The 14,457-nt window shown below is 41.4% G+C and overlaps 1 protein-coding gene across 1 annotated transcript in view; it reads right to left on the reverse strand.

The window, feature by feature from the left end:
* Positions 1-290: 290 nt before the first annotated feature.
* LOC117521177 (phosphatidylinositol 3-kinase regulatory subunit beta-like) overlaps positions 291-14,457 on the reverse strand; it is a 152,016-nt gene continuing 137,849 nt past the window's right edge. The window contains 4 exon segments of the mRNA XM_034182527.1: positions 291-2,469; positions 13,421-13,591; positions 13,676-13,747; positions 13,876-14,052. Of these exon segments, the coding sequence (XP_034038418.1) occupies positions 2,262-2,469; positions 13,421-13,591; positions 13,676-13,747; positions 13,876-14,052 (628 nt within the window). The 3' untranslated portion in view covers positions 291-2,261.

Here is a 14,457-nt window from a genome sequence, read left to right on the forward strand (position 1 = left end):
GTGGAATTAATAATTATGGGGTCGTGCTGACTGAAACCAAAGCAACCTGATAGGAATACGTTTAATTTTACCATGTGGTTGGCCTGAAATTAACATCTCAAAAACAGAAATAATACAGCTGTAAGATGACACATGAGGCAGCTGAATCTCTCACTGTGGAACCAAACCGGTGTTCCACCTCAATTATCAACCAACAGGAAGTGCAATCTTTAAAAACAGTGCACCGTTTACTAAAATGTGCTTGCCAATAATTTTGGACATAATACACGCCTCCTACAACAATACTCTTCTTTTTGGCAATTTGCATCTACTAAATACAAGACGTGTTGAGAAAAGATTCATATCAGAAAATCTAAAACAACAAATGTGAAAGGTGGCATCTTATCGACTGTGCACGTCTAATCCAAGACAAACGGGGACATATTCAGTGACGCTGCACAGAACGAAGGGAGGACACTGTTCTAAAAAAACAACAAAAAACAAAAACTACTCGACTGTGCACAGTGTGTCCACACGTCACACTGTGCACGTGCGAACAGAAGGACTCCATGCATACGGTATGAGATAATCTCTGTCAGAGCACTGAAGCAACGCCGAAAGCACCGGTTCTCTTTTCTGATTTTTGCTACAAGAAAGGAAATCCTTCATTTGGCTCACATTAGCTGGATACTGAACATCCTTACACAGAATCTAGAAGCAGAGCAAAAAAAAAAAAAAAATTAAAATTAAAATAAACACCTCACATGAAAGTCACATGCACGCCCTGCATGTGACTGTAATATCCTGTACATTAGTTATATTACTGCTTCTATTTTTCTTTTTTTTCCATTTGTACATAAATGTTCTGCAGCTCTGAATGAAGTCTGTGACAGAATGAACAGTCAAGCAGGGGTGGTGTGGGGGTGGGTTGTTACTGTGACAACATCAGCATTCTAAAACACAATCAGTAAAGATATTGTACCACTAAAACTACACACAAAGCAAATACAGTACCAGAGATACAATAATCACACAGAAGTGTCTTTAGCCAATCGGAACGTGTTGAGAGGTGAACTAATGAACTAACAGTTACACGGTTAGCGACTGGCTACAGGTGCTACGGGATCAAAGATGATGAGAAAAAGAGCAAACAAGTATGAGGAACTGCAGTAATGTACCTCTCAATCTAGTGTATTGTGAGTACAAAGTATTTCTATAGTCACAATATACCAAATGCATACCGCGCTAGTCTTTATATTCACGTAGTACCTCGTCATTTCAAAAGGAGGCGCACCAAAAAAACCAAAACAAAACAAAACAAAAAAAGAGCATGCCAAAGCACCTGGAAGCAAACATTACAGTATTTTAGAAAAAAGAGAGACCTGTTTTCCACGTGTTTTTAAAGCTGTAGCGTGGTTGACGTTCCTTTCTTTACTCCTTCGGAGCTCGACGTGCCCCCACGAGCCTGCAACACAGGCTCATGGTCGTTCAAAGCTAACACTATGGCACTTAAGCAAGCTTTAATCGAAATCCTTAACACCTCCTGACACACGTCTCATATCCCCCAAAGCTCCAGTGATTATACCCCCCCTCCCTCAACCCACTCACACTCACACTCACTCACACTCACACACACTCACACACACACACACACACACACACACACACACACACACACACACACACACACACACACACACACACACACACACACACCAACCCGGGTCCACGGTTTGCCTGGTTAGCCACGCCCGTTGGGTCGGGCGTTTGTGTAGGCAAAGTTTGCAGGCAGTCTGGGGACGACACTTTGAGCCTTTGTCTGTCAGGCGAAAAGAAAAAGTGCCTCCCGCCATCTGGTTGCTCCTCCACCTCTTTGATGTCTTCAAAAAACAAAGAAATGACTTCTGTGTGCTTATTTTGTCCTTTCTGAACGCAGAGTCTTTTGTCGTTTTTGCCACACTTTTTTTAATTACTGTCACTGTACAGTCGTTTCTGGCTAACTCCCGCACGGCGCCGCGGTATTGATAGTGTGCTTATTCTGAAGCCATGCTGTTAGCCAGCAGTGCTCTCTGCTGGTCTGGGGTCAGCGTGAGAAATTAGCAGCAACCTCCAGCCAAACACTTTGCTGATTTGAATGGTGGCTGTTTTTGCCAGTTTACCCACCGCTAACAATAAACCAGAGTTCAGAGGTTAACACCCCCCCCACCCCACCCCCAAATGCATACGAGTGAAAATTTAGCTTCCCCGTCCTTACTGGCGTCCTTTTAATGCTGGTTACTGATTCATCTGGGGTGCTGGTTCTGATTCTGAGAGCGGGCCAGGACCGGGTAGGCTAGATTTACATTCAACTGGTCGTTGTGTTGGACCAAGGAGACGTTTTTGTAGTGGAGTACCAGGTCTTTGAGGGATGAGTACAGATTGTATGGCTCAGCAAATCCATAACCCGTGACAGTCTTGTAGATGACGCAGTGCTTGGTGTCGCCTTCCACACTGCAAGAAGGAGCACAAAAATCACTTGTGAGCAAAAACTACTTTGTCCTCAAGGCAGACAATAAGCACATCTTGTTAGTGTGTTAGTTCTTGTATTTTGTCACTGCGGGTCTCAGCGCCCAAAACACTCACTGACACATTTACCATCAGGATCCCACGCCTGATGTCATGTGTTTGTGTTACAATCACAGGGCATGGTGGGAACTTTCATCCTGACGACGTACGGCTGCAGGTGAGCGAGAGCACGTGGACCTACTGAGTGTCACAGCAGCCCAAAGGTTCTTTAAGGCCGTTTATCTTGGTGGATGGATGATAAGATGTAGCATTTTGTTTTTTACGTCCACCAAGGACGCAAAAAAATCATCAGCGTCAAACTACTGCACGGATTTGGCCAAAATTTTCACCACAGATAAATATTAGGCCATAGAAGAACCCATTAAATTCTGAAGGTGACCCAGATCCAAAACCAGATTCTGGACCAATTTTCACTTTATATAGGCACTGAAGGATTACTGTTAGCAGGATTACGTCAAAACTACTGCACAGATTTTGATGACATTTTCCACACAGATACATATTAGGCCATGGAAGACTCCACTGAATTTTGCAGGTGATCTGGAGCCAGATCCGGATTCTGGATCAAGATTTCCCATTATATGGGCTTTGAAGGATTACTTCAAAATTACTTTGTGGATTCTCACCATATTTGCACCACAGATAGATATTAGGTCATGGAAGACTCCATTGAATTTTGGAGGTGATTCGGATTGGCGGACGTCAGAAATCGCTGACTGCTCTTGTTTGAATTCATATTTTTATATCGACACTGACTTTTTGTCCCACAAAGCCAAAGGTTCAACCTGAAAGTGGAATGTGTGAGAGGTATTCACACTCTGGACAGCAACACTTTCTAAACCAGTCTCCCTGCAGCAGATCTGGAGTGTAAATACTCACTGATTTTTCCTTAAACCCTGGGTATGAACATTTCTGTATGAATTTATTAACTCGCACTGAGCCTTAGAAATATGTGTAAATATACGCACAGCTTCTAGTGGTAAAACAGGGAAACTGCACCTACAACCCCAATTCCAATGAAGTTAGGACATTGTGTGAAATATAAATAAAAACAGAATACAATGATTTGCAAATCCTCTTCAACCTATATTCAATTGAATACACCACAAAGACAAGCTATTTAATGTTCAAACTGATAAACTTTATTGTTTTTGTGGAAAATATTTGCTCATTTTGAAATGGATGCCTCCAACACATTTCAAAAAGTTGGGACAGTGGTATGTTTACCACTGTGTTACATCACCTTCCCTTCTAACAACATTCAATAAGTGTTTGGGAACTGAGGACGCTAATTGTGAGTGTCATGATTGGGTATAAAAGGAGCATCCCCAAAAGGCTCAGCTGTTCACAAGCAAAGATGGGGCGAGGATTATCACTATGTGAACAACTGCATGAAAAAATAGTCACAGCATGTAACATATGTTCTTTATTTCCTCAAAATAATAAGTACAGAATTAGTAATTATGTCGAGTTAGAAACAGACGTGTAGGCTCACTGGTTTTAAAACCTACAAATGACACCTGTGTGCACTAAACAGCAGCTTTTGACTTTGTCTGTAGATAAAGCTCCAAAACCACCTTAGTCTCCACCTGTTACGACAAAAAATGAATCAAACAGTTTCCCTGACTCAGTTCTAAATCACACCTTAAATAGTTCATCATCACACCACAGCTATTGAAATATAAATATATTAGTGGTCCACATGAGTGGATTATCATCATCATTTGGACAAAGTGTGCAGGTCTACCTGCTACAATTACATGAAACAAAGCCTGTCCCTCCTGCAATTTTATATTAAAAATGTGCATAAGTCTTTTTGCTGCTTAAATCTGATTAGGAAAGATCCATCCATCCATCAATTTTCTACCGCCTTATCCGGAGTCAGGTCGCGGGGGCAGCAGCTCAAGCAAAGCCACCCAGACCTCCCGATCCACACACACAGGAAAGATTTTATCTTAAAAAAGACAACACTGTGATGATGTCACAGGAGTGCAAGGGATTGTGCAATGATAAATATTTGTATATTTATTTTATTAACTAGAAGGTTCTATACTTTTCGTTGTGGTGAGTGGGTTAAACGTTTCTTACAGCTTCTTAAAATTATGTTCATAAGTGATTTTGTTATCTAAATTAAGAGACAGTATGATTAAAGGATTATTAACAGAGCGAGAGGTCTGTACGGGGAAATATCACACTGAGAGTAGAGGTTGACATTTTTTCGGGAATCCCACCGGACACAGGATTCCCGTGGGATTCCCACGGGATGGGAGTCAACTTTGCTATTTATCATGTGATTGGGATGGTACAGGATTAAAAGTTATCGGGAGTGGACGGAAGCGGGAACCAAGGTTTTAGGCAGTGAGCCAGCGAGGAGGGAGAGGGGAGGGGGGTATGAGCTGCTTCAGTCAGCGCACGGAGAGAGCGAGCGCTGAGCACAGAATGAAGCAACACGTTAAGAGAAAACAATAAAACTGTGGCGCTGCCTTTATTACACCCTGGACTGTTCTGACGGTACGTCCTGTTCACACTGTGTGCGTGTGTCGGTGACAGTTATACTAAAAATTATGAGATGAAATAAATGGTCAAAATTCTTTATAAAATGAGAATATAGGAATGAACGTTATAAAAATCACACACGTGTGTTTAGAACAAACCTGATGTGGAGAAACTCTGCAGTGATGTTCAGAAGCAGAAATCACATAAAACAGCTGAGAACTTTAACAGGCTGTTATTTTCCAAAGATATTTATTTTAAATGGCTTAATGTAGTTGTTTTATGTTCAAGCACAAAATGTGACTGAGGAGGGAAAAAAAAGAGGAAATGAACTCTAGTCAGAATAAAAATACAAGCTGCTGATTTTTGTTATTTTTCAAAGTTATTAGGCTGCAGCTCTGCATTTCATTTATTTGAAAGTAAGTTACCTCTTATTATTTTCAAAAATCATGAGTCAAATCAGTCTGCATTGTTCAGTTTTTCCTGCACGTTTGTGTATTTTATTTTATTATAAGAGTTTGATTTGATATTGTTTTAAAAAACAATAAAATGTCAACACTTTTCTTTATAGCAGTTCTGTAATTTCAGAAAAGCAAGAGAAAACAACCACAAATCAGAAAAAAGTTGGGACTGTATGTAAAATGAAGACAAAAATATAAATGCTGCACTAATCCCAGTTTCTCCACTCACACACCCACAGAAGCCAAAGGTTCTTCCAGAGTTGTGTCTTCGTGGCTTCCCACACTTGTCTCCTTCCTGCATGGACATTTAACTTTTGAGAACATACCTGGCATAGATTTACCATAAAGGACCACACTGTTTGTATTTCTGAATGATTGATATAAAAGAAGTCTAAGAAATATTCAGTCACTTGGAAATGTTCATGTATTCATCCTCAAGAAAACTGGCTGTAAAAATTATTAATTAATTCTTACATTTAGAATAAACTGCCCTGTCCCAACCTTTTTTTTCTTAGAAAATGCTGAAGGCCTTAAATGTAAGAACGGATATATTAACAAAAAATAAATAAAAATAAAGCTGACCACACAAAACATGAAATATGTCGGTTTCATACAGTCAGCAATTACAGAAACAGAAGTCAAAGTAAATGTCAGGATCATTATGTGTCCACCACCACCACATTTTGAAAAACTGTAAGACCACAGGCCATGCATTATTTATGTTTTGTGTCTTTTAGTGAAGTTTTTTTTTTTTTTGGATTTAGGCAATAAGTGCCTCCCTGTATTACCACAGATGTACTGTTCCTGTTGCGATATCTTATGAAATAAAACTGCAGAACACAAAGTAATCTAAAAAAGAAAGGGGAGAAGATCAAATCAAATTTGGTGTACTGCCTAAAAGCTAAAAGAAGGAAAAAAAATGGGAGCGGTACATGAGTGAGAGTCATTCTGAATGGGAGCGGGATGGGAGTGGGAGTCATTTTACCAGGAGTGGGACGGGACAGGAATTTTTTTTTTTACTCTGGCCCGGGATTGGGATGGGACAGGAATTTTTCTGTGGGAGTGGAACAGGAGTGAAGATCTACTCCTGTGTCACCGTCTAACTGAGCATCAGTGAGGTCCGTGCGAAAAACACAGAAGTCTGATATTCCTGTACAGACCAAGCAAGTGAGGTTAATAATTTGTTTATGTGGCTGTTATATATATAAACACGCAAACATACAGTACTGCCCGAATATGCAGTTGACAGTGTTGAGCTCATTCCCTTGCTTCACCTCCATGAAGAACCTGCTAACAGATGGTCCAGTCGTTAGCTGCCTGGTAAGCTTTCAATCTGTGTGTTTTGTCTGACGTTCTTTACATATTTATGGAGTACGTTCATGTCCGACTTGGTTTTTCTAATTGTGTTTTCAGCTTCCTAGTTTGTAACGAAAATATGCGTTGCGGACCGATTGTCATGGTAACTGGCCCGAGATGGGAAAATATCCGACCAGTAATAAGTCAATCCGAGCGCGCATAGCATCGCAGCCATATAATACTGATACTGGCATACTGATGCTATTTATTTTTCATATTTTTTGTCTCTTGTTTCACAAAAGTTGATTTTCTTTGCGCCCTTATGTCACGTCTGTCTCTTTTACTGCACTTCCTGTGTTTAATTTGATATCCCTTGTCTCTTGTGTATTGTCATGGCTTTCTTCCTGTGTGTGTGTCTCATCTGTGTAATCTATGTCTTGGTCTATTTAAACTCTCTCTCCTCCTGTGTTCCCTGACAGATTGTCTTGTGTATTATGCCATGTTTTCTTGTGTTCCTTGTGTTGTTGTACTCCCTGATTACTGAACCCTGCTTTTCACCCTGGACTTCATGTTTTGCCTGCCCCTCTGGACACTGGTGCCTGGTCAGACTGCCTCCTTGGTTTTGAACCCTGGCCTGTTTTCTGGACTGTCCTCTGCACCTAATCCCCAATGGCTCTGTGTGCCGTGTGTCACACTGTGTATAACCCACTGTACTGGTGTGATTCTCAATTAAAGCACAGTATTTTCACGTGCCTGTGTTTCTCCCTGTGAGAGTGGTCCTGGGTTGTGTTTTGGCTGTTACATCTTAGTCCTTATTAAGGTGAGGAACACAAGCAACAAACAAATGTTTTGTAACCGTAGATGGCTAACTGAGGGTATTTCTGAATGCAAATGACCATGATCGTGCACGAATATGTGTTTTAGAAATTTTGTTGGTACGATAGTGTGTAGAACCTTTTCTACGTTTGATAAATGAAGGCTCTGGATCACACTGGAAGAAACACAAGTAAAGGTGACTTTTACGGCTTTTTTTAAACACCTGTGTGACTGACTGTTTTTTCAGACCTTTTGTCTGACTTAGTGCTTAGCTCAGATAAGATAATTATAGTGGGCGATTTTAACATCCACACAGATGCTGAGAATGACAGCCTCAACACTGCATTTAATCTATTATTAGACTCTATTGGCTTTGCTCAAAAAGTAAATGAGTCCACCCACCACTTTAATCATATCTTAGATCTTGTTCTGACTTATGGTATGGAAATTGAAGACTTAACAGTATTCCCTGAAAACTCCCTTCTGTCTGATCATTTCTTAATAACATTTACATTTACTCTGATGGACTACCCAGCAGTGGGGAATAAGTTTCATTACACTAGAAGTCTTTCAGAAAGCGCTGTAACTAGGTTTAAGGATATGATTCCTTCTTTATGTTCTCTAATGCCATATACCAACACAGTGCAGAGTAGCTACCTAAACTCTGTGAGATAGAGTATCTCGTCAATAGTTTTACATCCTCATTGAAGACAACTTTGGATGCTGTAGCTCCTCTAAAAAAGAGAGCTTTAAATCAGAAGTGCCTGACTCCATGGTATAACTCACAAACTCGTAGCTTAAAGCAGATAACCCGTAAGTTGGAGAGGAAATGGCGTCTCACTAATTTAGAAGAGCTTCACTTAGCCTGGAAAAAGAGTCTGCTGCTCTATAAAAAAAGCCCTCCGTAAAGCTAGGACATCTTTCTACTCATCACTAATTGAAGAAAATAAGAACAACCCCAGGTTTCTTTTCAGCACTGTAGCCAGGCTGACAAAGAGTCAGAGCTCTATTGAGCTGAGTATTCCATTAACTTTAACTAGTAATGACTTCATGACTTTCTTTGCTAACAAAATTTTAATTATTAGAGAAAAAATTACTCATAACCATCCCAAAGACGTATCGTTATCTTTGGCTGCTTTCAGTGATGCCGGTATTTGGTTAGACTCTTTCTCTCCGATTGTTCTGTCTGAGTTATTTTCATTAGTTACTTCATCCAAACCATCAACATGTTTATTAGACCCCATTCCTACCAGGCTGCTCAAGGAAGCCCTACCATTATTTAATGCTTCGATCTTAAATATGATCAATCTATCTTTGTTAGTTGGCTATGTACCACAGGCTTTTAAGGTGGCAGTAATTAAACCATTACTTAAAAAGCCATCACTTGACCCAGCTATCTTAGCTAATTATAGTCCAATCTCCAACCTTCCTTTTCTCTCAAAAATTCTTGAAAGGGTAGTTGTAAAACAGCTAACTGATCATCTGCAGAGGAATGGTCTATTTGAAGAGTTTCAGTCAGGTTTTAGAATTCATCATAGTACAGAAACAGCATTAGTGAAGGTTACAAATGATCTTCTTATGGCCTCGGACAGTGGACTCATCTCTGTGCTTGTTCTGTTAGACCTCAGTGCTGCTTTTGATACTGTTGACCATAAAATTTTATTACAGAGATTAGAGCATGCCATAGGTATTAAAGGCACTGCGCTGCGGTGGTTTGAATCATATTTGTCTAATAGATTACAATTTGTTCATGTAAATGGGGAATCTTCTTCACAGACTAAAGTTAATTATGGAGTTCCACAAGGTTCTGTGCTAGGACCAATTTTATTCACTTTATACATGCTTCCCTTAGGCAGTATTATTAGACGGTATTGCTTAAATTTTCATTGTTACGCAGATGATACCCAGCTTTATCTATCCATGAAGCCAGAGGACACACACCAATTAGCTAAACTGCAGGATTGTCTTACAGACATAAAGACATGGATGACCTCTAATTTCCTGCTTTTAAACTCAGATAAAACTGAAGTTATTGTACTTGGCCCCACAAATCTTAGAAACATGTTGTCTAACCAGATCCTTACTCTGGATGGCATTACCCTGACCTCTAGTAATACTGTGAGAAATCTTGGAGTCATTTTTGATCAGGATATGTCATTCAAAGCGCATATTAAACAAATATGTAGGACTCCTTTTTTGCATTTACGCAATATCTCTAAAATCAGAAAGGTCTTGTCTCAGAGTGATGCTGAAAAACTAATTCATGCATTTATTTCCTCTAGGCTGGACTATTGTAATTCATTATTATCAGGTTGTCCTAAAAGTTCCCTAAAAAGCCTTCAGTTAATTCAAAATGCTGCAGCTAGAGTACTGACGGGGACTAGAAGGAGAGAGCATATCTCACCCATATTGGCCTCTCTTCATTGGCTTCCTGTTAATTCTAGAATAGAATTTAAAATTCTTCTTCTTACTTATAAGGTTTTGAATAATCAGGTCCCATCTTATCTTAGGGACCTCGTAGTACCATATCACCCCAATAGAGCGCTTCGCTCTCAGACTGCAGGCTTACTTGTAGTTCCTAGGGTTTGTAAGAGTAGAATGGGAGGCAGAGCCTTCAGCTTTCAGGCTCCTCTCCTGTGGAACCAGCTCCCAATTCAGATCAGGGAGACAGACACCCTCTCTACTTTTAAGATTAGGCTTAAAACTTTCCTTTTTGCTAAAGCTTATAGTTAGGGCTGGATCAGGTGACCCTGAACCATCCCTTAGTTATGCTGCTATAGACGTAGACTGCTGGGGGGTTCCCATGATGCACTGTTTCTTTCTCTTTTTGCTCTGTATGCACCACTCTGCATTTAATCATTAGTGATCAATCTCTGCTCCCCTCCACAGCATGTCTTTTTCCTGGTTCTCTCCCTCAGCCCCAACCAGTCCCAGCAGAAGACTGCCCCTCCCTGAGCCTGGTTCTGCTGGAGGTTTCTTCCTGTTAAAAGGGAGTTTTTCCTTCCCACTGTAGCCAAGTGCTTGCTCACAGGGGGTCGTTTTGACCGTTGGGGTTTTACATAATTATTGTATGGCCTTGCCTTACAATATAAAGCGCCTTGGGGCAACTGTTTGTTGTGATTTGGCGCTATATAAAAAAATTGATTGATTGATTGACTGATTGATTGATGACTTTTCACGTGTGTGTGCGCGTGTGTGCATGCAAGAGGCACACAGGCTCAGGATTACAGTATTTTGTATAGTTTGTCTATGAGATATCTTCCACTAAAACTCAGATCTTACACACCATTATCTTACCAAGTCTAAAGCCTCAGTCCCACCAAATAATAAGCCATGAATAATGAGCCACACATGGGTGTGTCAGAGATTATTCGAAGAATGATCCACATTTTAAGCTATCACCACATATCCGCTACTAAGGTGCGTCTATGTGCCTCTCTGTACCTCACATGTGCCAGGTATCAGCCTCTAGTGAGTCTCAACCAACCTGTCATTTGAGCCGCATCCAGCCTCGAATGGCTCGTGTTGCCGCATACGATCCACGTCAAGCCACATATGATCCACGTAGCGCAGTTTGTGCACGTTTAGGCATGGGTTTGGTCCAAACCTCCAGCCCTCTCACACTTGGTCCCTTTAAAGTGTCGGTTTTCAATCCACAGCATCCATTCAAGATCTTGTCACATTTTTTTAAACGCAGCCCAAAACAGCCCCTCCTGCACAGTCTGGCCAGTGTGTGCTGTGCGCCAGGCTGCTGTTCACCTGTGATCCAGAGTCATTAAATGCACCAGACCAGCTAGGGCCGAACCACGGGTTCCTGGACAGTCGCTTCTGTGTTTCTTATCACTGGCTTTATTTCCTCCACGGCTTTACATTCATTTTGACAGTGTGATCCAACTTTTAACTTTGTGTTCGTCCATTACTGACTGCAAAATCACTCTTTTGCGAGCTTTCGTTTTGCGTAAATGCTCACCTTGAGTGCGAGTCATTGAGTTTGTGTGCACACACAGTGGAGCTCATCTGATCCATTGTAACAAGATGTTAAATCTATCATAAGCATACTTTTACAGCTGCTTATAAAGGAGTGAACATGCAACTGTTTTACCAAGCTAGTACAATAAAAACATTACAAATACAAATATGCACCTTTTAAGCTGTTTTAAAAAAGGAAAAAAGGAAAAACAAGGATGAAACAGTCCTCAGTGATTCCAGAAGAGGGGTTTTCAACTGCCAAACTCTGACAGAAAATGATTAATCCGCTACAAAATAATTATTTTATATACAGCGTCCGGTGCACAAAGCAGGTGGGATTGTTGTGTGCAAGAGGGGCTGATCCACTCTGAAATAGCCTGTAGCTGCCAGATGCTCAGATAATGGGATTTTAACAGCCTCGAACTCACTACAAATATGCCTCTAAAATCCTTGTTTGTCCTCGTAGTAACTCGTACACAACCTGCCCCATGCTGTTGTTGCTAAATTTTGAACCTCTTGAAATTAGCACCATGCTCAGAGATGAGCCTCGTTAGCTGAATATTCTGCCTCTAAGAGCCTCTCAGAGCCACTGTTCTCCCACAATTGTTGAATACCTCCTCTCGTACCCCCCAAAAATAAACCATGCTGCGTGGCTCATTATTCATTCTTCATTAATTGGTGGGACCAGAGCATTAGTAGATATCAATATGCTCTACCAAATGGTTGAGTTGACCATTAAAGGGTTAAAAGACATGTTTCCATGCCTGACTCTCCGCTGTCCATGTCAGTCTTCACATCTGTCTCTAAACCACTGATTAGACATATTTGCTTTTATTTCTAAAAAAGTTAAACTGTGTACTTAAAATTCTTGGGTCTCAGTAATTCTGAGCTGGACTGTACGTACCGTATTTTCCGCACCATAAGGCGCACCTAAAAGCCTTAGATTTTCACAAAAATCGGCCGTGCGCCCTATAATCCGGTGCGCCTTATGTGCGCACTGAATTCCAAAATCTGTAAAAACGGCCGACGTTGTCTTTGACCGTCGGAATATCGGACCATTTCCCGCTGACACAAGGACGTAATACGTAAAGTACGTACGCTAGCAGCGTAGAGTACGTACCCTGGCAGCGATAAACCAATCGGAGAACATTACGTAATACGTAAAGTACGTACGCTGGTAGCGTAGAGTACGTACGCTGCCAGCGATAAACCAATCAGAGAAGAGTCCGTAAGTCCGTGGTACGTACACTTACCTCCGCCACTCCTCCGGTAGTTACCGTATACTACAGGTATCCTGCAAAACATTTGTTTGTCTAAGGACCGCCGAAAATGGCGCCAGCGAAGAGACATGCTTACGAGGCACAATTCAAACTGCAGGCTATCAGTTACACGGTTGTTCATGGGAATAGAGCAGCTGCGAGAGGAAACAAGAAAATGAACTGCGCCAAGTTAAAAAAGACCAAACGGAGTTTCCGCAGAAACAAAGCGAGGTGGCCACAGCTAGAAGACCAGCTGTTCAATTCAGACACAGAAGATGAAGACTTCGATGGATTTGTGACAGAACCATAATAAAAAATAATGTGAGTACCATATTGTTAAATACTGGTAGTTCAAAGTTGTTAAAAAGTTCAAATAAACTTACCGTTTTGCTTCCGTGACCTATTTTTTTTTTTGTAGACTATATGTTTTAGCGTGCGCCTTTTGTAAGGATTAAGCACCCGGTAATTGAGGACGCGCCTTATAATCTGGTGCGCCTTATGGTGCAGAAAATACGGTATATTATTAAAAGCAGTGACTCATTCATCTCCTTTAAAATGAAGCCCAGACGAGGCTAAACTTACACCACCGAGCAGGCGTAAGAGCCTTTCTGCGATTGGCTGTCACGGATGAGGAAGGTTCCGTCACATTTGCCTCTCAGCATTTCCTCAGCCTGTGCACGTTTGATGTCGCCCACGTACCACGTGCACTCATCATGGTGAGGTGAGCCCTCGTCCTCCTCCAGTGAGTAGGAGCTGGAAACACACACTCATTAAGAACTCATCCTGAACACAACACCGTGCTTTGGCACCATGTCAGTTCCTCGACGGCACACTTACTCATCAGCATCATTCTTGATGCCAAGCCACTCATTGATCCTCTTCTGCCTCGTCCCCTTCTGCGTGAGCCATCTGTGCAACCAGAACAACAAAGCACAAAGACCTGGTGAGTGATCATGCTGCAGAAAAGTGTAAGCAAAACTGAGCCAGGGAGAAGAGTTTGTGTTTCTCTGCAGCTCATGGAAACTTCTTACACTTACATCAAGTACTGGTCTCTGATCTTGCGGAGCTGCATGAGATCCGGCTTGAGGCTGTTCATCTTCTTGTCTATCTCTCTGTTATCGGAGACCTGCTCTCTCAGGTCCTGCTCCAGCTTACGCTTGCTATCGTGGATTTCCTTCACACGAGACTTCAAACGCTCCGAGTTGTTCTGTATCCTGAAGTGAGAGAAAAACAAAATTACCTCTTGGAATTGAGGATGTCTCCATCAGACCTTTAGTGCCTCGAATTTGATCAAAGTATTTTACTTTTGAATACCTGCAGAAATGGAGCCTAATTTATTAATTTTAAATTAATAATTTTTCTGGGGCAGAACCCTTGGGGTTCCGCCTTGGAACGCCTTGGGGTTCCCCCGGAAGAGCTGGGGGAGGTGTGTGTGGATCGGGAGGTCTGGGCGGCTTTGCTTGAGCTGCTGCCCCCGCGACCCGACTCCGGATAAAGCGGAAGAAAATGGATGGACGGATGGATAATTTTTCTGACTTAATAACAACACAGTCATAATATAACCATATGTCAAAATAAAAGTACTGTATAAATTTGTTTGCAAGCAGAGTTAAGTGTAA

The sequence above is a fragment of the Thalassophryne amazonica genome, chromosome 12 (genome assembly GCF_902500255.1).
Source record: "Thalassophryne amazonica chromosome 12, fThaAma1.1, whole genome shotgun sequence".
Lineage (NCBI taxonomy): Eukaryota > Metazoa > Chordata > Actinopteri > Batrachoidiformes > Batrachoididae > Thalassophryne > Thalassophryne amazonica.